Here is a 25,783-nt window from a genome sequence, read left to right as displayed (position 1 = left end):
GAAAAGCAAATCTGTCAACTACTATTACTTAATAAGTCAATAATTGAGCATTTAACTTTTTGCCGAGTGAGGACGTCTTGTGCAATATTTAAGACATACTTATTATAAGAATTCATTGTTTACTTGAAAATGAAATTGAACTGGACATCCTGTATTTTTATTTGCTAAATCTGGCAACTCTAGTTACTGTTTATCTACTACACAAACTACAAATAACCTTTCGGTAAAATCTGACGCCAAATGGTTTTAGCCCGCGAGCACTCCCCTTGGCGCAGAGGTCAAGGTTTCAAAATTTTGACTATATGGCATCAACGCTATTCAAACATACACGTGAATAACTCTGCGAGTTTTTAAAGTCATAGATGTGTATTTGGAAGTCCGCCTCAAAAAAGTAGGGGAGCAGGTTAAAAGAACTCACCACCGGTGCGGGATTCCCAACGAAACTGAAGTCGGCCGGGCTCTTCCCAAGCGGACGGCGGATTTCTTTCAGGTTTCGTAAGGAGAGCGCGCGAGACCCAAGTGAGCCAATAGGAGCCGAGCAAGAGAAAAACTGGGCGCGTAAAGCCAATCAGAGACGAGATGGGTGGGTCTTAGCTTCTGGAAAGGGGCGGGCCCCGACAGTAGGCTCCCAAGGGCGGGACTCAGCCAATCGGAACCGAGCAGGGCGGGGCTGCACTCGCCTGGGGGCCGTCCCGGGGAAGCAAACTGCCTGCGCCTCTTTCAGCGTCACCAGTGCCGGTACCTGCGCCTACGCGTGTCGCCGCGAAGGGCGGACGCAGACTCCAGGGGTGCCGAGGGCCGGGGTGGCGCTCGCCCCGCGCATCATGGCCTACCCGGGATACGGAGGAGGGGTGAGTCCTGGCCGCCCGGCCGCGGCCGCCGCTGCTGCGGGGCGTGGCGCCCCTGCTGGCGGCGCGGCCGCACCGGTCCCCGGGCGCGCTCGTCTTCGCCCGCCCCCGGTTCTCGGCGGCGCCCGCGGTCCGCGGGATGCTGGCCGCCGGGCCGGCCGAGCGCTCTGGTCCCTGAGGCGCGTTTTTGCGGAGCCCAGAGTGTGACGTGTGTTTAGAAATACCTTTCCCGGAACGGCGGGGGAAGAATCAGCCTTTTCATGCCCCAGCCATCTCCCCACCCCCCATATGCCACTCAGTTTCGCTAGACGTCCTCTTTCTGAATTTTTTGACCACTTGTTTTCTGACCTTTTGAGTTGCTTACGAATAAATTAAGATGTGCTAAATGTCTCCTAATCTTTACTTTTCTGCCAAGGGCCGTCGGGTCTTCTCGACTTTTGGGGGGATGGGGAGGGTTACTGTTTCTTACGTAACTTTGCAGCGCATCACCTTTGAGAGTTGGCAATGGTAATTGCAGCATCCTAGTGACTAGCTCTTTCTTTTCAGGAAGGAGCCAACCTTCAGTGTTTATGTCAGTGATCTCCAGAGGGGGTGAGCACACTGTGTGTTAACAGAGTGGGCATGAGGGATGATCCTTTGGGACGTGTGTAGAAAATAGTAGAGTTCCAGTTTTAACTGTATACTTGTGTTTACCCAGAAAGAGAAATTGAACTTTACTCACATTTAATGTAGTGCTTAACACCGGCATACGGCAGGCAGTGTTGAGAACTTGCCTCAGTTCCTCCTGGCCTCTTCTACATTTGAGATGCCTCAGGAACGTAAAGCCTTCTTGGAAGACTAGTCGAGGTAGCATAACCCCGTGGGGCTTTGAAAATTTTCACACTGATATAAATTACAGGGCGTATCCTTGAGGGACGGAGTGGAGCTCTATACGTTGGCCTCTCAACTTATTCCTTTCAGACTATTGTGATATAATACGGTTTATAAGTGTGCAGAGTTCTCTGGAGTTACAGATTATGTAATCTAGTTCGACTGAAGTAACCCTTCCAAAATGGACCAGTATTTTGAAAATTTCTGGGACCAAACTGGGAATCAAAGATAATATTAAAGGTTCAAAAATGTGCAAAACAACATGAAAATTACATTGTCAACACTTTTAAGTCCAAGCTTTTCTTCAGTCACTTTACCAGATAATAACTATGACTATATAATAGTCGATTTTGACTCATTTGACACTATCAAGAAGACAACTTGAAATACGAATTTTTTAAATGATTTTTATGGATTAGCCTTACTGGTTAGGAGCTCCAATTCTCCATATGGACCCTTCGGCATGAATATTGGGCTCCTTTATGCTGGTTTTGTCTCAGAGAGAAACGGAAACTGCCTCTTAAAGTCTTAAGCCTGGAAATGTCCATGGAAATGTCCATGCTTATATTTAAGCATATTAGTGAAAATAAGTTTGGCCTCTTCTTATAAAAATATTTTTCAGTTTTTCTTACTTATATGTAGCTTATGGTGGTGAGGGTCTCCAGTAAGCCCTAAATTGTTGGATATACTCTAAGACTTATTTGTACTCCATGACTTTGGAACCAGTGCCTAGGTGTTGGTTATTTCCACATGCCCTCAGAGCAAAAGCTTCGGGAGCTTTGCTAATCAGTTTATCTCAGGGTTTAGACTTGTTACAGGGAGACAAAGAGAGACCTCAGTTCTTGTGTTCTTGAGGGAAAGATTTCCATCAAGAGACAAGGTGTAGAAAAGCAAGCAAAATGTATTGGCCACAGCAAAAATATACTTAGAACGTTGAGACAAGGAAGGTGCATAAAGAAGTAATAGGAGAGCCTAAAGTGGGCTGCTTTGACTCACTGAGAAGTCGGAGAGAAAGGGGCCCTTGAGGCAGGTTCTGGGACCTTGGAGACAGTTTCAGAGGTAAGCCCGGGATGAGCTGCTGCTGCCACCCGTTGCTCCCCTGGTTGCAAGTCTCGTGGGGTCCCTCAGAGGGGGAAGGAGATGGTGCTGGCATGCTCCCCTTGAGGGGGAGGGGAGAGAGCCCTTGCGTCCTTTGTCCTGAGCACATTTATCTCTTTCTTGCAAGCTGGAAATCTTAGGAGAGGTCTCAGAGACATTCCCTGATGTCTCAATAGAAGATTCATCAGCTTTCCAGCTATGCCCCACTGATTGGTTGGTGCGAGGTCATTAGCGTAGCTGGTACTGAGGCGGCTAAGGCTTCACTTGGCGGGTTTTGCTCCTTATCTGACCCTGGAGCTGAAACACTACTGAGCCTAGATATGATCTTTAGGGAGGAATGCTCAGTGGATCTAAACCATAGGACTAGCGATGTGCTAGGGGGAGGATAGGTTACCCTGAGGAAAAAGTTCTTGTTTTCTCAGTTTCACCCCTTGCTAGGCATCCAGGGCTTTTTGCCCTGGTGAGTTTCTGTAGCTGGCCCATTGTGCTTGCTCTGCTTATGTCTGCCTCTATAACAGACTTGTCCTCAAATATTGGCCTGGAAGTTTCCATCTAATGGTAAGGCGATTTAAAAATAATATTTTTGCAACATTTTGATTATTTTCATTATTAAGGTTAATCAAATTATCCTAGCCTACCATTATTAGAAATAAGGTTTTTTTCCCCTCTTGAGTCAATATTTGTAATTTATGTAATTTTAGAAGGCCCATTTCATCCATATTTTCAAATGTATTGGTAAAAAGGTATAGCATTTGTTAATATATTTTTAAATTTAAATTCTATTTGTGGTTATATACTCTCCTTTTCTTATTGCTCTGTCCTTTGATGGTCTATCCTTTTCAAAGAAGCAACTTTTGAACAATCACATCTATTTTTTGTTTTTAATCTGTAATATTGTTTTAGTGTTTTCTTTCTTGTACTTCATTGCTTCAGAATCTAGGTTTTGACCACCTCCTTGATGCTATTTCCTGGATCTCCAGTACTTCCTCCATACTTTTGCTCTTACCACATCCCTCACCAGGGCTTTTCAGAGTAGTGCAAAAGACCTTATCTTTTGTCTTTTATGCCCCTTGTGCTTAATCTTTTTGCCTTCTGGCAATCTCTGCTGATCCTTAAAGAATGCAAGTGATGTACGAGTTGGCAGTTGCAAAATATTCACGGTAATGTCAAGTTCAGCATAGGGAATACAGTCAATAATATTGTAATAACTATGTATGGTATTTGGGGGTTACTGGACTTATCCCAGAGATTACTTTGTAAGTTATATAAATATATAACCATTATGCTGTACACCTGAAACTAATATAATATTAAATGTCAACTATAATTAAATTTTAGAAGGCAACACTATATGAAGAAAAAAGAATGTAAGTGAAAATAATTTTTATTCAAGTACCATACGATTTCACTCGTGTGGAATCTAATGAACAAAATGAACTAACAAGCAAAATAGACTCATAGATAGCAGGCTGACGGGAAGGGGGTTGGGTTTGGGGGGGTGGAGAGATTGAGCAAAAAAGAAAAAAGGGGAAAAAATTCATGGACGCAGACCACAGTGTTGCTGGGGGGGTTGGGGCGAGGGGGATGGGGGTAGGTAGAGGAAGGTATGGGGAGATAAGTGGTGATGGGTGGAAACTTGACTTGGGGTGGTAAACATAAATACAGTGTACAGATGATGTGTTGTGGAATTGTGCACCTGAAACCTGTAAATTTTGTTAACCAATGTCACCCCAATAAATTCAATAAAAAGGAAAAAATAAAAACAAAAAAACCCAAAATGGAATAGTGAACAATCTTTATACTTCTTTCTCCTTCAGACTCATAAAAATACCGATTAAAATATCTTTTTAAAGTATTAAAAATGTATAACTCTTGTTCCAAAGTGAAAAGAAGAGAGAAACCAGAACTATACCAGGAAACAAACAGTAGGTAACCTCTGGGGTCACACTGTCTGTTTTTGAATCATGGTCTACTTCTTACTAGTTTTTTTGACCTTAACCAATTCAGGAAACCTCCTGAAGTTTCAGGTCCTCAACTGCAAAAAGGACATAGTACTTTCATACCTCATACAGAGCTTTTGGAAAATCAGATCACCTAATAGGTGGAAAGTACTTAGAACAGCAGTACCTAGGATAGAAAAAGCTCTCATAAATATTAGCTGCACATTATTGTTGTTGGTGTTCTTACTAGTTTTTAAAAGGACCATGGTTAGAATTATCACTTTATTGGTCTGTTCATTTGGTGTCTTGCTTTTTAAAACATAATTTTTATTTATTTTTTAATGGAGAGGGTGTTTCAACCCTATACAGTTTTCCCTTGATTTATTCACAGTTTCATTGTATTTTACCATGTAGTCTTCTAAGTATGTGTCTCTAGTTATACTACTTGTTAGTTTTCTTGTAGGTGAAATTTTCTTAAATTTTTTACGTTTTGTTTATTTCAGTGATGATCTTGGTAAACACTTTTTAAAATTGTGCCTCATGTTCATCTGTTAGATTAAGTTCTTAGTGGCTAGAGATTTTTTTTTTCTTTCACAGTTCTTTTAATACTGGATAACATGTTAATGAGTGGAATTAGGTCCTAATGCATCTAGCATTTTGTAGCTAACAGGTTTGTGATAGTGAATTTGGAAGCTTTTAGTAGCTATTTCCTCATTTCAGTGGACTGCTCATAAATATTTTCTTTTAAACCAACTCTAGTGGATAATAGGTAACATTTGTAATAATAACTTTCTTCTCTTTCACTGTTGTAGTTTGGAAATTTTAGCAGTCAGATGCCAGGAATGCAGATACTGATGGGACAGCCAGTGCCAGGAACAGGGCCACATGTGCTCCCTGGTGGATACCCTGGACACCCAGCTTACTTGAATAATTATTCCTCATCGGAAGACCCCATGTGGACATACTTTACTGCTGTTGCTGGACAGGTGAGATGCTAAATATGTTGCACAAATACCAGTTTTTAAAAATGATTGCTGTTTAAAAGAAATGCTCACTTTTTTACTTAGTGTATCATTTTAAATGTATATCAAATTTGTATTTTACATTTATCTAGACTAATTTTCTTCCTGAGGTCAGAGATGAGGGTACTCATTTTACTTTAAAAAGTCTGTTAGCATGATGCCTGACATATAGTTCATTTAACTAAAAGTGGAAGCAGGGTGGTATATGGAGTTGAGCCAGAGAGGATTTGGAAAAAGAGATCAATGTGTATAGATTGGTGACATTATTAAGTTGCCATACAGTCATGTTCTCCCTCTCCCCAGACTTCTTGTATAAAACAATAAACCCTTATTTGCTTAAGCCCCTTTAATAGCATTTTTTATTGTTTGCAGCTAAATGCAATTCTATCTGTTGCAGTATACCATTCTTATCTACAAGACAGTTTTGAGTAGTATAATACTGAGAATAAATATGTTATCTATAACTGACTAAATAATAAATCAATTTTATAAAATTATAACTTAAAACACAGGAACTGGACATATATATTAGACTTTTATTTGACTATTTCACTGCAATGGTTGTCAACAATGATTTGCTATGTTTGTAATATTTGATAATTTCCTTAATTTTCCCATAGTCTTATGCTTTTGAATGAACTCAGTAAAGGTATGACTCTTGCCATATTATCCTTACCAAGTTGGCACTAGGAATATATTAGTCATTCAGTAAGTGTGTTGAATGGATACATAAACTATTTCATTTTTAATTTTTTAGTCCAAATATTTAGACGATTCTTTTATGTGTTGAATTTTGCCTACCTTTAGGATCAGGTGTAATATCAGACGTACATGTTATGGCCCTAGAACCCAATTACTGAACTCACTTCTACAGCTGTAGTCTTTTTTGACAGACCTCATAATTAATGATGCTCTATGAGACATGTCCAGTTAAAGCTTTCTGCAGTGTTCGTTTTTATAGGATGATGTTTTCTGAGCAGTGATGATTCACTTATCAGTTGATTCGAGGAAATTCTGGTTTGTATCTTCATAAACACCCACATACACCCACACACACATTACGAATTTCACTAATACCGCATTTCACTAATACCAACAGCTTTAACTTGAGTGTGCACACTGCTTCCACTTTTCCACACAGCAGCTCTGTGAGGTGGGTAGAATGGATGTGCCCTTTTATTATAGATAAATAAGTGAAAATTAAGACTGAGTAACTGAACAAATAAGATTTGAACTTGAATATCATTTCAAAATCTTGCTGCCTATCAGTTAACTTAACCAGTGGCAACTGACTTTTTGTTAATTATCTGCCTAAAGCTCTTATTTAATTAGAAAATGAAGTTTTCTACCTCTAATGCTACCACTTTAGTTGAGGGTTTGCACAGTTGATAATGAGATCGAAAATGATCACTTTTCATATAGTTGATGAAGACATTGCTTATTAGTCAGTTAATTAAGATAACATGTTTTTATAAAATGTATGAAATATGAGTATGAAATAGTGTACTAGAATGCTTTCTGATGGTTAAAGCTTTCAGTAAAGCCATTCAGGTTGTTTTTCTGACTCTAAACATTCTGTAAAATGCACATGTATAATTGAGTTTTATTCATTATGTTAGATTTTAGATTTTTAAATTTAATCCACATTTAAATGAGAAATTGTAATATTTTAACCTTTTGAAATAGTAAATGAACTTGGTCACATACTGTCAGAAATGACTAAAGTTTAACCAAGAAGCAATAGTAGTTGTCTTCATTCTACCAAAACAACTAACCTGCTTTGTACTAGGTACTATGTTAGGACCTGGGGATGCAAAAGGTAAGTGAAATTCAGATACTGACTTAGAAGATTTCTGCCCAGTTAGGGAGATAAACATGTAGGAAATGAGTGATAGAGGGAAAGAAGTGCTAAAGGAGTTCGGTAAGGATTATAGCAACACCAAAAACATCCTCTGATGTTTATACTTGTTTTCTTTGCTAACAACAGCACTGTCCAAAATAAATATAATGCGAACTACAAATGTAAGCCACATACGTAGTTTTAAGCCTTGAGCAGTACATTTTAAAAAGTAGAAAGAAATAGGTGAAATTAAATTTAATAATATATTACATATCAATGTTATCAATATAAAAGATATGTTACTTTTTTTCTTTTTGTTACTAAATCTTGGAAATCTGGTGTGTATTTTACAGTTACAGAACGTCTCAGTTCAGACTAGACCCAGTGGAACGTTTATGGTTAGTGGCTACTGTTTTAGATAGCTCAGGCCTAAAACGCTCTTCCTTCAGATATCTACATAGCTCATTCCTTTACTGTTTTCAGATCTTTTTCAAAATTCACTTTATCAGTGAGGCTTTCCTTAACCATCTACATAAAATAGCATTGCCTCCTCTACAGGGCTCATGCACACACATTCCTTATTACCTTTACTCTGTTGTATTTTTCCCTTAGCACTTAATACCATCAAAATGTAAACTCTATGAAGGTGAGAAATTTGTTTTGAACAATGTTAGATACTTAGTCCTTTTAATGGTGCTTGTACAAAGTAGTCTCCTCTGCATTTTTTTTTTTTTTTTTTTTTAGAAAATAGGATGAGGTACTGAACCTGAGATTCTTCAACCAGTTTCACTTCCATTGTGATTTTTTATTTGCATTAAAGACTTATTTCCCATAATAAGTTCAAGAATGTTAGGGCAATAATCAGAAGATTACTAACAAAGTTTTGCTGGGGGTAGTAGTGGTGGAGGGAAAATATCTTTTCTCCTTATATTTTAGAAATAACCTCCCCCCAAAATAAGCATTTTGAAAGAAAGTTTTTGAGACTTTTCTGAACTCATTGTAGGCATTTTTCCAACTATTTTAAGTAGAGGTACAGTGTTTCTTACAAGATATTTTGAGCTATTATAATACAGAATGATTATGCTGTTACCCAGAAGTGGAGGAAATAAATTATATTTGAGATGCTTGAAAATTTAATAAAATACAATTTGTGAAAAATTATATATAGTTCATGATGTTCTGTAACATGCCTTTACTGTCAATAGTTATCTATTATTTTGTAGTTGATAGTAGAGTAATATTTTAAAGAATGCATATTTATTGATTGGCCTTGAATAGACAGCATTTTAATAATGCTTTTATACAACTGTACATTAAATCAAGTTATAATTATTTTTAACAGGATGGTGAAGTGGATGCTGAAGAACTTCAGAAATGTTTGACACAGTCTGGAATTAGTGGAATTTATGCTCGTGAGATCTTTTTTCTTCCCTCTCTTGAAATTGGAATAAGAAATTTTCTAACATTTTGCCCCCATACTTAAACTGCTTTACAATTTACTTTATCACAGATATACATAAGTGTAGCTTAAAGAGTCAAATAATTCTGCAAAACTTCATGTGAAAATAACTGTTCATTGTGCATTGCTATCTCCCCAATGGTAATCATTCATAGAGGAAATATCTTTCAACTTTTTCAGATGATTGTTTTAAAATTTGCCTCCAGATCTCAAAATAGCATGCTTTTTTTTTTTTTAAGTTTCTTTATCTTTATTGCTGAGAATATTACAGATGTCCCCTTTTTATCCCCATTGATCCCCTCCACCCCGCATCCATCCCAGCCACAGGCCTTCCCCACACCAATGTCTGTGTCCATGGGTTATGCTTATAAACATATAAGTTCTTTGATTAATCTCTCCCCCCTCCTCGCCTTCCCTCTGAGATCCCTCAGTCTGTTCCATGCTTCTACGTCTCTGGATCTGCTTTGTTCATCAAAAATAACATGCTTTTTAATCACTATTGATTGTTGGTTTTAATGATTATTAGTCAGTGTCCTGCTATGCAACGTAAGGATTTAAGTCTCAGCCTTAAGCTCACCCTTGTCCCTGCACTCCACACAGGAACCCTTCCCATCTGCCATCCATTTAGCATAGCTATATAGTAATTTACATTAGATCAATAATCAGTATTTGCCTTATTGTTACTGTCTAAATGCTCTTCTTGTGTCTTGGGATAGGTAGGATTGATTTTCCACTTTACGTAACTGCTGGAATTAATCATCATCTTGGAGCTTTCTGTTGTGCTCTACTCTGTGCAGCGTGTCATACTGGCATTCCATCACCGTCATTTGGGAGCTCTCTTTCCTCTCTCTCGAGTTGGATTTCTTCTTTATTTCATCTCCTGTCATCCTTTTTAATTCTATAAAGTATAACATTAATTAAACTTCTTACTAAAAGAGTGCATGAGAAGTAAATTTTTTGAGACTTCATCTGAAAATGCTTTCATCCTGTCCTCAGAATTAAATGATTGACCAGGTGTAGAACTCTAAGTTACAAATAATTTTCACTTAGAATCTTAAAAGTATTGCTCCATTGTCTCTAGCTTCCATTGCTGCTCTTTCTGTTTCCTGCCTGTATCTCATTTGTCTATCCTCTCTCGAGGCCTGTGAAATCTTTGTTCCTAGTCTGGTAGTTCACAGTGATGTGCCTAGTTGTGTTGTGTGGGGAACTCAGTGAGCAACCCCAGTCTGCGAACTCATTTGCTTTAGTTCTGGGAAATTTTCTTCAATGATGTTGTCTCCATTTTCTCTGTCTAGAATGCCTGTTATTTAAAATGGATCACTTATTTTTTCTCTCCTATTTTTTGTTTTCCTCTATTTTGGGGCACATTTCCTTATCTTTATTTTCTAGACCTTCTATTAAGTCTTGTCTGCTGTCATGTTCTTAAAATCCAAGAGCTTCTGGGTTTTAGTTGTTTTTTTTCATGGATGTGATGTCTTCCCTTATCTCTCTGAGACTATATAACCTTTGTTTCCAGCAAATTGTATTTTTTTTTTCAGATTGTTTGTTTGATTGTCATTTATATTAGATGCTTTTCTCAGGTGTCTGAGATCCTTGGATGCTCATATTTAACTAAAATGCTGGTTAGAAGCTCTGAGATCATGGTTAGGTGTTGATCGTAGACTTCCATGTCTGATGGTTGGGCTGGACAGTTTGTTGTGCAACACTGGGTGTTAGTATCTTTAGGGATTTCCTTTGGGGCTGGTTGTCCCCCTGATCTTTCAGCAGGGCTCTCAGTCTTTTGTAAATTGTCATTTAATTGCCTTGTTTTTAGTAGATAGCCCTGTTCTGGAGTCCTTCGGTCTAGAGACTTCTCCAGGGAATAAAACCCCAGACTTCTGCTGGGTGGGAACAGAGCCTTCCACTGAGCTGAGTACCAGAAGGGGATTTGGAGCTCTAAATGCTCCTTAAGCAGATAATCAACCACTCCTGTTTTTATCTTACCTTCACACCCATTTACAGAAGTATTGCCATTTCTTAAATGTTTGGGGTCTTTTTCAGGATAAGTAGGCTGCTTCTCAGCTTTGATTACAAGGTCAGGAAAGCACTTCTTAGATCTAGGTTAGTGAACTCACATCCATCTACTTTTCCAACTTGAAAAATGTTGTTCCTTTGTTTCTTCTTTCATTCTCTTTTTCTCTAAAGGTTTATGGCTTAAAAAAATCAATTTACTTTCTCTTCTAATGGGGTCTGGTGAAAGACTGAAACTGTCAGCTTTCTTGAAAATTCTTTCTCTTCATTCTTTGTCAAAATATTTAATCTTATATATACTTGATCTTATTTTGAGATTAAAGATATGCTTATTTGATGACTCAATTTTTTTGCCATTTATTTTAATCTATTCCTATTCTCCCACTTAATGAATATGTGCCATGTTAACTTTAAAGCAAAACAGGCATCTTCTGCTTGACAATTAATGGAGTACCACTCTTGAGATTTCTCATGTAACCTTTGCCACACTCCCCATCCCTGCTCATATAGTTTTTGTGTCAAGGAATGCTGGGCTCCAATCCTGATGGTTCCACTTATTAGCTCTATGAACTTGGGGAATTATCTTTCTGGGCCTCAGTTTCTTCATTTGTAAAATTAGGACTATAATGTATTCGGCATGTTTATCTGACATCATGAAACACTACCTGGCTCATAGTAAATGCTCATTGAGTGTCTGTTGAAATTGTAAGTCTGAAAATACTATAACCACCTATTCTAACATTGACAATATATTAAACATTTAAAGAAAATCAGGTATTTTAACTTGTGGAATGTTTTATATTTTTTCTTAATGGATCTAAAATTTAGCTGAAATAATTTGTTTCTTTATAGAATTTCAAAAATATCAAATAGCATAAAATAAACCAACTTAATTTTAAGCATTTTATTTATTTTTTCATTTTAATGAGCTATTAGCTACTAGAACTTTGTAAGCTTTACTGTGCTGATATAGTATCTCCTTTATCAGGACTATGATACAGTCTTGAGATAAACCACATACTAATTGAATGCAATTATGGTAAAGATTTGAGAAATTAGATTCTACTTAGTGAGTCCTCAGTTACACTTCTATAATTACAAAATTGTTAATATTTCTAAAAAACTTATTTTAAGATAGTTTTATTTATTTATTCTTCCTTTCTTCCTCCCCACCTCCCTACCCCCACCCCCAAGGAAAAAAAACAGTTGCTTCAGTTCTGAAGCTCATCTTTTTTACTTGGCCAGTTGCAATAAAACTGTCAAATGACTTACCTACATCCATTTTCATCTCACTTTACAGTCTACTCATGGTAAACTAATGTTTCTGAAATGGAGATTTTTAGTATTGCCCCTCTGCTGCTTAAAATCCTTCAGTGACTTCTATTGGTCTAAATCTTTAGGGTGGCTTTCAAGACTTTCATGATCTGGCACTCAACTGTCTTTCTGATGTCATCATATGCAACGCCCTCACACATACCCCAAGCTTTAACCAGTCCCTAACTCCTTCAAGTTTTGTGATCTCCGTATAACTTCTGTTTAAACCCCATTTGTCATTTGTATTAGGAAGACTAAAGCCCTCCTTCTCTCCTGTGATAGCAATTTTCAGTTACTTTATAACTGCTTATTTAATTATCTAAATTCCCTTACTAGATGTGAGTAGTTTGAAGGTAGTAACTATTTTTTGGTTTTGTTTTGTTTTTTACTATGGATGGCTGACATTCAAAGTTTACTGATTGGGGTGATTGTATATTTTTGGCAATTTTGAATGTTTTGATTTGACAATAGAAATTGTCATAATCCTACTTAGATAAAATTGGGTAGATTCTAATTCAAATAATAAATATGTCTTATAGCCTTCAGTTTGGAAACCTGCAGAATTATGATTGCCATGCTGGATGTATCCTTGAATAAAAATAGAAAATACTGTTGAATAATTGCTTTTGAATATTAAGGCAGTTGTTGGTTATGGATGACCCTAGTAAACTAGAGTTTAAAAATAGTTTGTAAGATCCTGTATGAATCCCACACTTCTTCAGTTTTACATAGAAATCTATTCATGTGCTGAATTTGGCTGACTCTTAAAAAAGCATCCTACCTTTTTTTTTTTTAATGATTTGGAGTTTTGGATTAGGTAAATTTTCTTTGGTATCAAAATTTATTTTTCTTAATAAAACTATTAGAGAGATTACACAGGAAAAATGGGATTTAATGAATTCAAAGAACTTTGGGCAGCTCTTAATGCCTGGAAACAAAACTTCATAACCATTGATCAAGACCGAAGTGGCACAGTGGAACATCATGAATTGAATCACGCCATTGCTGCCATGGGTAAGAATATTACAGTTCTTTAGCATCCATCCAGGTTATCTTTGTTCTTTGATCAGATGAATCTTAATTGTTTTAATTTGCTAAGTAATAAAGGAATGTTATTTCACCAACTGTTGCCTAGTTTGATTTCAAGGTTGTAGGTAAATTCTGACTAAGGATTTTTAACAAAAGCCAAATAATTTTATCCATTATTTTTTGAAAAAATGAACTTTCGTATATTCTGGATGACAAAATAACTTCTGAATTTTCTCTGTTGAATATATTTAAATTCATTCCTCTAATTTTTAGTACTTACTTACCATTTATATTGTATTATTTTGTAACTTGGTAAGACCTCCAATTTGGCGGGGCTTATCTTGATGAGAGTTTTTCATATTATAATCTAGCTTTTAGGCAGTAAAAACCACATTTTTGTTTATTTTTTTCTTTTATAGTATAGAACACACAGTAGACACCAAAATACCTCCTAATCAGAAGTATGCATTTTAGAATATTTTAAAATAATTTAACTTTATTTTTATAATCTCTGATAAGCTAAGGTTCTAAGTCTTTCTTTGAAAAAGTGATTATGTACAATACTGTTTAACTTGCTTACAGTTAACACAGTCTTAAGTAGTTTTTTAAATTGTTTACCCTTGTGCTTTTATTTATACTCATTTCTAAACAAAATACATTTGTAAGAAAATTAACTTTTTGAAAGTTAAAATCTGAAACCAATGCAAATCTTCTCAAATTCCAATTTAAAGAAGTCACACTAGTGATTTGTTTTGTTTTATAAATAGACATTTTAATGTAATAAGTGGTCATTTTAGGGACAGTCCTGGCTATATAAACATGTATAATTCAATTATAGAGCTTAATAACTAATGGATTAAACTTGCTTAATTTAGCATATTGTTGGAGAATTAATGTAACCTTTTGTAAAAAAGAAAACCACCGAAGAGTTCACATAGGCAGTTGAATATAACAAAGAGGTATTCTAGATTATTCAAATTTAAGATCTTCATATATATTTAAAAATATTCAAGTTATTTTGCTAAGAATGTTATGGGAAATCTTAAGAATTTTATCAGTACCACATCCAGATCATAACTCTCCAACAGAAAGCTCAAAATGGATTTGTATTTAACTACATTAGTTTGTGTGTTTTACTTGCTGCTTCTATTAATTTATACCTTTCCTTTTATTTACTTTTAGCAAGTTTCCTGCATTACATTTTGTTATAGCTACACATAGAATTTTCTCCAGTTACGTTTATTTTTATTGTTTTCCCCTTTGAATGAATTAGTGTCTTTTGCCCAAATCTACTAACCCAGTAATAATAAAGACAATTCTTCTAGGCTATCATTCTTCACTGTAAAGTGCACACATCTCATTAAATACATGAGACCATCTATACGGATCCAGAAAGTAGAATACATTAATTTATGTTTCTAATTATTTTTATTTTATTCTTTTTAAATTTTAGTTTTAGGTATATTTTAAAGTGTAAATAATCAAACAGTAACACATGTATAGAATTTAAAACACATATAATAGAATGAATGATCCAAAACTTTTTACTGATAGAAGAACACAATCAAAAACTTTTGGAGACCACAGGCCTAGATAACAAGGAACCAGGGAAATAGTGATAAAAGTCTGTGAAGAAACAGTAAGGGTTATGGGACATAAAGGAGTAATATTTTCCTATTTCTTCCCCTTCTGAATAACCATGTTGATGGTTATTTTCAAATTTTCTCAGGCTATAAAAGACACTGTAAGTAACATATTCAGTGGATTTGAATGGTCGCAAAGATCACTAATAATTTTTTCTTTGATATTCTTTAAAGTTCTGTAATTTACAGAATTCATGGATGAAGGGGGTCAAAAGGTACAGATTTCCAATTATAAAATAAGTAGCTATGGGGATGTAATATACAGCATACTGACTATAATAATACTGTATTGAATGTTTGAAAGTTGCTGAGAAAATAGATCTTAAAAGTTCTTATCACAACAAAAAAGCAATTTGTACTGTGTGGTGACAGATGTTAACTAGACTTACTATGGTGATCATTTTGCAATACATACAAATAAAAAATCATTATGTTGTATACCTGAAGTATAATGTTATGTCAGTTATACCTTAATAAAAAAGTAAATAAAATGACAAAAAATAAATAAAAAACCATACCTAAAGGGTAAAAAAAATAAAATTACAGACTTGAAATATTGAAGCATTAAAACCTATGAAATACCCTAGACATTATTTCAAAATCAAAGTATTTTTAAAAACACAAAAAATAATTTTTTTAGCTTTGATTTTATTATAAAGTTAGATTTGTGATATTTATGTGCCACAGTTAGTGATTAATAGTTGCTTTGATCAGTTTCAGTATGAATGTAAGTTTTGTTTCTAACATTGTATTTTGTTTTTAACATGTTTTTTATGGAATGAATTTTGAAAGTTCATTTATGACTTTTAACAAGAATGCGGCATTTGCTGTAGTCTTCTTACGGTGTTTAGTTTTAGAAGTTTTAATTTATCAATCCCTTTTGTTTAGGTTACAGATTGAGTCCTCAAACATTAAATGCTATTGTTAAACGTTATAGCAAGAATGGCAGGATCTTCTTTGATGATTATGTCGCTTGCTGTGTGAAACTTCGAGCATTGACAGGTATTGACTTTAAAAATGGGTACAGTGTCATGTGGCTATTTTTCTTAAGTAATGTCTGTTGTTTTCTCCAGCAAGTTAATAATATATGTTTTTCCCCTTTATTCACTATTAAATCTAATCAAAGTGTTAAGGCTTTAACATTTTTGAAATATAAATAGTGAAAAATTGTTTTAGCTCAGTTTTGGAGGTGTTTTCATGTCTGAGCTATATAATCACTTAGTATAATCATTTAATTGAGTATGAAATTATTTATATTTTAATACCAGAGGATACCAAGTATTGGAAACTGTAGATTTTCAATTATAATAAAAAAGTAATCTGTTTGTTGAAAGATTTCTTTAGGAGAAGAGACCACTTGCAACAAGGGGTTGTGAATTTCATATATGATGATGTGAGTATCCTGTGTAAACTTCTGATATTTACACTGCATTCTAGATGTGTTCATAATTATAAAAAACATTTAAGTGATCCCTCTACCAATACAGGGAATGATATATTTTATAGGCCATGTTCTTTTTCTATATTTTTCAGCTGAATTCAAATATAAGATTAACTATTGGTACAAATACTAACTTGACTTTATATTAAACATAAAACATACTTTTAAATTTTATGACAGGTTTTTGGCAGTTTTTCTTCCAAATCATTTTTAAGGGCAAAACTGCCATTATCTTTATGAAGAGTAGTTTACTTGTGATCATCTTTCTTAGTTCTAATAGAATAGGAAATTTTCATCTGTGGTAGATTATAAAGCTGTTCGTTTCTCATTTCAAATGGTTGCTATTAACCTGAATACAGCTTTTTTTTCTTTTCTTTTTTTAATTTATACTGCAGGAAAGTGATATTTCACCTGTGTTTCAGTGTTTTAGGGTTTTTGTTTTGTTTTGTTTTTATGTGGGAGATACAGGGTCAACATTATCCTACTAGTATATTACTGGTTGAATTATATGCCTTGGAAGGCCTGGGGAGAGAGTGTAGGTGTGGAGTAGAAGGGGTCCATGGAGAAAAAGGGACATCTGTAATACTTTCAACAATAAAGATAAATTAAAAAAAAAAAAATACACAAGAGAAGAAAATTCTCATCTTGTGAAAATACTTTTATGAAATATAATTAATCAAAAACAAACACCATTTTATTGTTACCAGCTGATGATTTTGTTTATATATTAGTTTTTGCAGGGCACTATGGCAATTTGAATGCTTAAAATTTGAAAACTGAAGAAATACTGTGAATGTTTCTACTTGGAAGAAATGAACTGGACTACTTCAAATTAAAGATTTTAGGGCTTTTCCATGTTTCTACCTGTTAAATCTCTTCCCTTTATAATATATATCTAATATATATCTCTATTATAATGTGGTATTATTTTAGCACATAATTCAATGCAATAAAATATGTTTTTGTATTTGGGATGTTTCTGCTTTTAGTAAAGTTACCACTTTATGGGTATCTGTATAATATCATCATATATTGATATATGATTAATTGATGTAAATATCTCTTAGCCTTAATTTTTAACAATATAAACTTGGAGGAGTGTACTTATAAGGTTATATAAGAAGCCAAATGATGAAAGCCTAGATAAAATTAATTTATACTTATCCGAAGGTTACAAATTTTACTTTCAGATTTTGTTTGTAGTTGTTGGCATTTGAAGTGAAGGTAAGCTAGGAGGGCAGTCCTGGATTTTGTGCCATATTTGTCATAGGGTTTGTTCTTACTCACATTATCTGAGAACAGAAACTCACAGGTCTTTAACTGTGAAGAAGAAAACTGTAGTTCCTAAAATTTTATCTTAAATCACCTTAGGTGGACCATAAAATAATCTATAGTGAAAAAGGGCTACAGGAGGCCTCATTTTTCTTTTTTTATTCTTTACATTGTATATTTTCTTCAGTGTGTTTTGTTGTCTTCTATGGAAAAAAGTTCTTAATAAACAACTTTTCTCTCTTCACTTTGTTTTGTTATTGAAGACATAGATAACCTAAAATGGCATCTTTATAAATCTAGATTTTTCTGGAAACGACACATTTTTAATGAAATGTCAACATTTAAATTTGTTCCGTTAAACTAAATTGTTTATATATTATGCCAACTGTGTATAAAGTTAAAAATCAAGTAATATACCACTTTGTTTCAATGTTCAGAAATTATAAATTTGACTTTCTTGACATTAGCTGTGGTTTTGGCATTGGTAAACCAGTCAGTCAGTCTTTTGAGCGCATCTGTGTAATGTGGAGTACCGAGCATGGTAGACACCACACCAATATTTCTGAGTGGTATTACAATGGAAATTGCAAAGTTGGGTCACCAGGTTTTTAGCATTTAAAATCCCTGGTATAAGCTATACCTAATCCAGCCACTTTTTTGGCAACACCTTAAGTCTTTTTAATAAACATGCTTTAACTGCATATCTTCCTCAGCTTAAAGTAAATACAGTAGTCCCCCCCGATCCAGAGGGATATATCCCAAGGTCCTCGGTGGATGCCCAAAACCACAGATAGTACCTAACTATAAATACTGTGTTCTTTCCTATATACACATACCTATGATAAAAGTTTAATTTACAAATTGCACACAGCAAGAGACTAAAAACAGTAAATACAGAGTATTATAACAATGTACTATACTAAAAGTTATGTGGATGTGGTCTCCGAAACTTAAAGTATCTTACTGTATTGTACATGCAGCATGGCTGTGCTGGGCAAAGGCATGATTCATGTACCAGGACGGATGGACTGGAACAACTCGAGATTTCTTCACACTCAGAACAGCACGCAGTTTCAAACTTATGAATTGTTGATTTCTGGAATTTTCCATTTTAAATTTTCAGACCACAGCTAATCTTAGAAACTGAAACTGTGGATACGGGGGCAGTACTGTACAAATTGACATAATTTTAGTATGCCTGGTGACCAAATTAATATATAGTTTTTATAAAACTATGTTTCTTTAAAAATGGATGATGAATGGTATTATCTTGAAAAAAAAGCATGTATTAACTTAGAAAATTTTAGGTCAACTTTCACTTTAAAAAAATATCCTGGAAAGGACTTACAGTTGTTTTGATACTGATACTTTTATATAATTAATTAGCTGCTCAGTTCATTTGGTCAGTTTTATAAAAGGATGCATATAAGTAACCTGTGTGACTTTGTCTCTAGTTGTTAATTGTTTTTCTTGAACATGTATTTGATAATGTGAGAAGGCATTAACTGAACCATAAAAAATACAGAATTTTAAATAGAAGTGTTGCAGGAAAAGCTAATGTAAACACACTGTACATATCATTCCCATAGAATAAGATGATGTGACTCAGCAGCCTAGAATCTGAACATCCAACTTACAGGTGGTCAAGTTACCGTACTCTTCTGAGGTCAATTATAATTGTCCTTGTTTGTAGGCTCCTAGTTGAGACTAAACATTAAAAATGACCATAAGTTTTGCCAAATGATACTTTGTCAGAACTCTTTACACAGTTCTCTAACGTAGCGATTTTCAATCTTTTTCATCTCATGGGGGACATAATTACCAAAATTCTACAGCACACCAAAAAATACATTTTTTGCTGACCTGACAAAAAATAGGTAAAATATTTTACTGGGGTTTTTATACTGAAATGCAATTCACTCAGTGTTTTAAGATAACTGATGTAAACCAACATCCATCACTAAAGTAATAAATGGTTTTATGATGAACACGACTGGACAATTAATATGTTGTATCAATATGGTAGTTTGTACTGGTTAATTCATGCCCGGTTTTCTTATGGTATAAGTTATTGAATAATATACACTCTTAATCTCCAAGTGCTTTTATTTATACAGTACACATTTCCATGTCATTTTGAGAATTTTTTAATAAACATTCAAATAGCTTGCTGTAAATTTTAGTATCATACAAAATCTGTTACATACATATTATGAGAGGCTTCCATTCAAATAGCAGTGCAGTAATTCACCTATGCCAAAAAGACTGCCAAATAAATGTCAGGTATTCCACTTCTATTGCCAGTGCTAGTTTACACATTTTAAATTACATCAAGGGGAAATCAATACTATTAGAATGTTAATTTGGTCCACTGTAAGTGTAATCCTAAGGACTGTGCTCATTTGCTCTATTTAAGCATGCATTCAGAAACAAAAATAATAAAAATATCAAGTGATATGTTTATTTCCAGAAAAAACCCTGGAAGAAAGTAGAATTTATTAATGTAGCTTAAAGTGTGCAATTAAAAAGTAACAAAAACATCGATTTGTGATTAAGTAAAAATACAAGTCAAGTTCACTTGTAACCTTATGGCATTACTGAACTGGACAAACAAAATAAATACTGTTTGTCGGAACTGTGCTTTTCTTGGTCTTTCTGTTTGACAACTTCATAGATGATATGTTTTCTCCTATTTGTAGCAGTTTTCTGAGAGACTAATAGGAATAAATTTGTGAAAAATCTGGTAAATCTAGGAAGTAAATTCCAACACTTCTTTCAGTTTAGCATATTTTTCTTTTCTCTTAAACTTTATAATGCAACCATGGGTGTTTTATTACCTTAAACTTGTATTAAAAGATCACAATATTTTTTGGTCTCAATTCAGTCATGTACCATAGTAAAGGGCTTTGAAAGAAATGTACAATGCTAAGGTATCCAAGAGTATGTCTAGACTTCATAACAATATTAGGTGATGCAAAAAGTATTTTGAACTGTTACAGTGATGAATGCAGAAAGGATTTTAAATGAATACTGTTCATATATTTGTGGTCTAGAATAAGGCCATGACATCACATATATACATATATTAAAATTGTTCTGTCATTTAGAGTATTGAGCACAAAATGTCCTGCAAAACACTGGAAAACTTACAAAAAATTTGTCTATCAGCTCATTTGAATTCTGAGAAACCTTGTGCTTTTAATTCTTGCCATGTCTTTTTCTACTTGTTTTTAAAAATGTATTTTACTGGCATATAAAAGAAGAGTCTTATGTTACTTAACATTCCTTTTGCCCAGGTAGCTTGGTAATATGCAGCTTTGTGTATTTGCGAGCATTCAAAACTCAGGTGTGCTTCTATATATCTGAATAGATAGTAAGTCGACATTGGCAGCACTTCTACATAACTATGATGTGCATAGAGTTAGAGAATGAGGAGGGCCCTTGCCTATGTGCTACTTACTGTTTTAAGGTGTACCTCTTCTGCAACATCAGAGATAGTGGCAATTTGGAAAGTTTACAGGGAATGAGAAGAATTGAGCGAGCTCATCATTTACTAGCTATGCCAGGAATTAGTACCTTCTGGTAACATTGCTTGTGTGTATGTGGGGTGGGGGGCTGTCCAACCTTTTCTCTTAAGCATAAAAATATAAATATGTACTTTACAGATACATGCATACTGTCATTTGCATTTTAGTTAACTGGATTTAATCACATTTTACCTTGCTACAATTACTGAAATTTCAAAGGACAACCTGAGCAGTGCTAGTATGATTGTTCTAGAAACATACAAACTAAAGAGCCATATTCTTTTGAAAATTATAGGCCATTTAAAAATGATTTTAGAATTAACTAAACTTTTGGGTGCATGTTTCAATTCCCAAAGCAATCTAAATTCAGTACCCCCCAATTTTTCTTACAAGAGATGTTTTTAAATATTAAGCTTTTTCATACTTTGATTCTTGTTTTATAATCAGCCTCACTTGTAGATATCAATACAGTGATTTCTGCTAATCTGTATTTGGTTTAGTTTTTCATTTATCAAATAGAGAAATGTTCTCTTGGACTTTTAAACCTTAAAAATGAATGGTGGGAATTCTAAACCACTAGATCTAAATCTTCTAAACAGATTAAACAGTCCTTAGCTTAGCAAATTTCCACCGTGACCAACAAATTTTATTTAAAAGTTTTCTTTGAAGACAGTTTGACTTTTTTTCTTAAATAATAGATTAATGATTCTAGAATGTATGAAACTTACACAAATGAAAATAATGTTAATCTGGATATTTGATCCAGATAACAAATGAATCAAGCATACATTATAACAATTTTATTTTACAAGTAAGTTAAAACTTCTTCAGCATCAGAAATTTTAAGTGATCAAATGTTTTAGTAAATAACTATTGTATTCTTGATAGGAAGCAATAAAATAAAAATGTTTTTGTTTAATTTTCATTTAATGCTTTTCCCACTCAGTCCAGGTGACCAGTGTCCTAGTGGAACGTAGGTAAAACTGTAGATGCACTGTTACAATTACGTGATTTCGTGAAATACATCAGCACCACCATGCCTGTATCGTACTGTGCCTAGTAAAATGTTGGAAATAGTTGACTTTGCTAATAAAAGTATCCTAACTAGCTATTGAGATTTACTTTCTTTTTCCCCAAAATAATTTCTTTTACAAATTCTTCAGTTTTCATGTATAAATAGATGAGAAATTATATGCTTCATTCTTAAATTATGTATATATGCTATATTTTCAATACAACTTGTACACTTTTAGCTACCAAAAATTTGCAATCATTTTTACATGACATTTACAGTTTTTGTATTTACAGTTATTTGTAGAGGTTATTGCAAAACTAGTTGTGCAAGTAGATTACACTGTCAATACCACATACCAATCTTTGAAGAAAATATTTGCTAAAAAATAAATATTTCTGCACAGAGTATTTCAAAAGCATCATGATTTCATGCTACATTATGTGCATAAGGACGGAAATAGTGTGTGTTTTGGTAGATTGTTTCATTATGTTTAAAGCATTCCAAGATACTACTTAACCAATGCAACTGAGCTTCTTTATATCAGTTAATATATAAACTGATATTTTCAAGTGATCATACATTATTTTTTGAAATCTAGTCTTTAATCGGCAAAACATTCTGTTAAATACATTTTCCGATCTAAATTATAGAATGCAGATTTCAGCTAAAATGAGGTAATGTGCCTTTAATTAAAATCAGTAGGTGCCTAGGAGATAAAAACTAGGGATTCCTCAATATTTTTATCTTATTTAATATTAGGAAAAAGGGTGTCTTGTCATTTCAAAGTTGCTGTAATTACAGGTGCATTTTGATGAAACTGTGGAGGAGTTAATTATAAGGTTACTGATCCTTGAATTTTACTCCTAAATAAAATAATGATGATGGAATGGTGTGGAGTTTTCTTGTACAGTCAAACAATGTAATGTCAGCATGAAAAAATATAGTTGTGATTATTTTCAATTTAAAAACAATAAAACAGTACAGAGAATTAAGGTTAAACATATAGCACTTTAAAATCAGAAGTGTACCAAATTATTTTATGTCTCTCAAAATATAAATTAATGGAAGTCACAGATGTCATGACTACAATTTAGGAATTTAAGTCTTGACATTAGCTTTTCAAGAATAACCATGTTAATATTGCCACTTTATATACTAACATTTTATTGGGACTATTTCTGTAATTATTGCTATTCCCATTTAAAAGTTGGATTATGATTGGTAGAATAATGAAGTTGGTCAATTGATTGTATTCTTAACATCTGTGTTCTTAGCATTGATTTCTGTAGATGTTTTATTCTTCTATTCATAGTAATAACTTGTTAGTTTTATTTTTTTTCAGTAGAGATAGAGAAACATCAGTGTGAGAGAGATATGACTGGGTTGCCCGCGGCACATGCCCTGACCAGGGATTGAACCCACAACCTGGATATGCGCCCTCACCGAGGAGCAAGCCCATTGCCTTTTGGTGCGTGGGACGATGGACGCGCCAACCGACTGAGCCACACTGACCAGGCTAACTTGTTAGTTTTAAATAACTTCTTGTTAATAATATCCCTCAACCTCCATTTAATGGTTTATATAAATAAGCCTTGTGATAATTTCTTTTCATACTGTCATTTATAATTTGTCCTCCTATGAATCTTCTAGATTGCATATGCTTAAAACAAAGTGTATTTGTACCATAAAAATGTAATTATTCTAAGCTTGGGCACTGATCAATCACAATACCTAATACTTTATAAAGCATTTAAAAACACCATCTTTTAGTTTTTAAAATGTTAACATCACTGGATTATAACTTACGTAGAAACACAAGAAAAGAGCTTTGAGAACACTGGAGAAGTGAGGAAGGGAGCTACTGCAAACCTAGAAAACAACTGCAAGGCAAAGAATGTAGAATTTTATGAATGTTGGACAAAGGTAATAGTTGACAAACTGGGATGTTGTAGCAGAGGAAATGTCCCTATCCGTTTGGGAACTACACAATGAATCTAAAGGGGCTCCCCCAGGGAGGCAGCCTTTACAGGATCCATTCTGGCTGCCCTGAACTTGCCAGATCGCCTTTGCATACTGGGCCTTTCACATCGATTCAGACTAGATGTGTTTGTAACAAGATTCATACTCCGTATTATTTTAAACAGTATTACTTTAAAGCTATAAACCTAATAGTGCAAAATACAATTAAGGGAGAGAAAACAATAGCTACGTTTGTGTTTTTCTGAATCAAAAACTTCAGTCTTGGTAAGAGCTGTTCAGTTGGAGACTTAGCACATTGTGCAAAAGCTAAATTGTGAAAAGTATTTGTTTTCCTGACTTTAATGTCATGTTCCTGGATAAGAACTGAAGAATCTAGCAATTTTTGAGCGCCTACCGTGTGCCAGGCACTTTTCCTCCTCAAGCTTCTTGAAGGTAGGTACCATTATCTCATTTTCACAGATTCAGGAAAAAGACTCAGGAACCTTAATGAACTTGCTCAGAGTCACAGAGCTACTAATGAAAGCACTCAAGCTGATCCCCAAGTTAGTCCGACTGCAGAACCCATGCTCTCATTGTTCATTCTTAAAAGTTTTTCGTGTGTCAGGACCTTATGGGGGAGGGATTCTTAAAAGAGATTGCTGGGTCCCACCCATTGGGTTTCTGATTTAGTAGGTCTGGGTGGGGCCCAAGAATATGCATTTCTGTAAGTTCCCAGGTTGTTGGTGCTAGGGCTGCTAATTGGAGAACCGCACTTACATCTCTTCCCAGTGACTCTTTGAACTCACCTGATAGACACATTGGTTTTACTGCAAAAATATAATTAGAAACCTAACATTTGAAATTTTTAGTAATTTATAAAAGTTTTGATTTGCAGTAATAAGTCTGATTAAATATATTGATCTAGTTTCGGTTTGAACCATGGATAAGCAATTTAAAGACTACACTATATTATAAATTAGTTAATGCTGCAATTCATTTTTAGCAACTAGATCTATCGAATTCCTTTTTCTAACCATGGAAAGCATTCAGGGGAAAGATACTGTCAATAATTATTTTAGATATCCTGATGATGTGATAAATTTTATTCTTAGATAATATAAGATGGGGCTTTAAAATAACATTTGGATAAAGAGTGTTCTTTCAGGCATTTTGGAACCATTGCTAGAAATCAAACTCCCAAAGGACTTGTAAGCAACCTTTATATGTGCATATTAAACTGGACACCACATGCCACGCTGCTCTGACTTGGCTTCTGTATCTCCTGACTTGGAGAATCGGAAAGGTCGGCTGTGATGACCAACCCATTATAATGGACTTGAGAAACTATGTCCCAAATGTGCCCCTGCCTTCCTATGCTTGTTTGACTGAGTGATTATTAGTTTTAAAACCCAGCAAGAACATTGCTTCAGCATTTTTCATTCTTGGTTCTGTCGTTAACTAATTAGAGAATGGGACTCCCCTACTGGGTAAAATTA

General features: G+C 34.4%; 1 protein-coding gene across 1 annotated transcript; it reads left to right on the top strand.

Moving 5' to 3' along the window:
* The first annotated feature begins 689 nt into the window (after positions 1 to 689).
* GCA (grancalcin) lies at positions 690 to 18,030 on the top strand. Its single transcript, XM_081143445.1, has 8 exons — positions 690 to 851; positions 5,569 to 5,742; positions 8,961 to 9,030; positions 12,941 to 12,984; positions 13,268 to 13,415; positions 15,962 to 16,075; positions 16,408 to 16,466; positions 17,246 to 18,030. The coding sequence occupies exons 1-8, from the start codon at positions 825 to 827 to the stop codon at positions 17,270 to 17,272; spliced, it is 663 nt and encodes a 220-aa protein (XP_080999571.1). The 5' UTR covers positions 690 to 824; the 3' UTR covers positions 17,273 to 18,030.
* Positions 18,031 to 25,783: the final 7,753 nt, after the last annotated feature.

Source organism: Miniopterus schreibersii (assembly GCF_964146895.1).
Source record: "Miniopterus schreibersii genome assembly, chromosome: 7".
Lineage (NCBI taxonomy): Eukaryota > Metazoa > Chordata > Mammalia > Chiroptera > Miniopteridae > Miniopterus > Miniopterus schreibersii.
Note: the sequence above shows the minus strand (reverse complement) of the source record. Positions and strands in the feature narration are given on the sequence as shown.

What these genes read in the sequence shown, in the direction of transcription:
- GCA (XM_081143445.1), top strand. Translation starts at nt 825, where the DNA reads ATGGCCTACCCGGGATACGGAGGAGGG. An exon ending in GAAACTTCGAGCATTGACAG is followed by an intron (nt 16,076 to 16,407) that starts GTATTGACTTTA and finishes GTTTGTTGAAAG; the next exon opens with ATTTCTTTAGGAGAAGAGAC. An exon ending in TGAATTTCATATATGATGAT is followed by an intron (nt 16,467 to 17,245) that starts GTGAGTATCCTG and finishes TTTATATATTAG; the next exon opens with TTTTTGCAGGGCACTATGGC.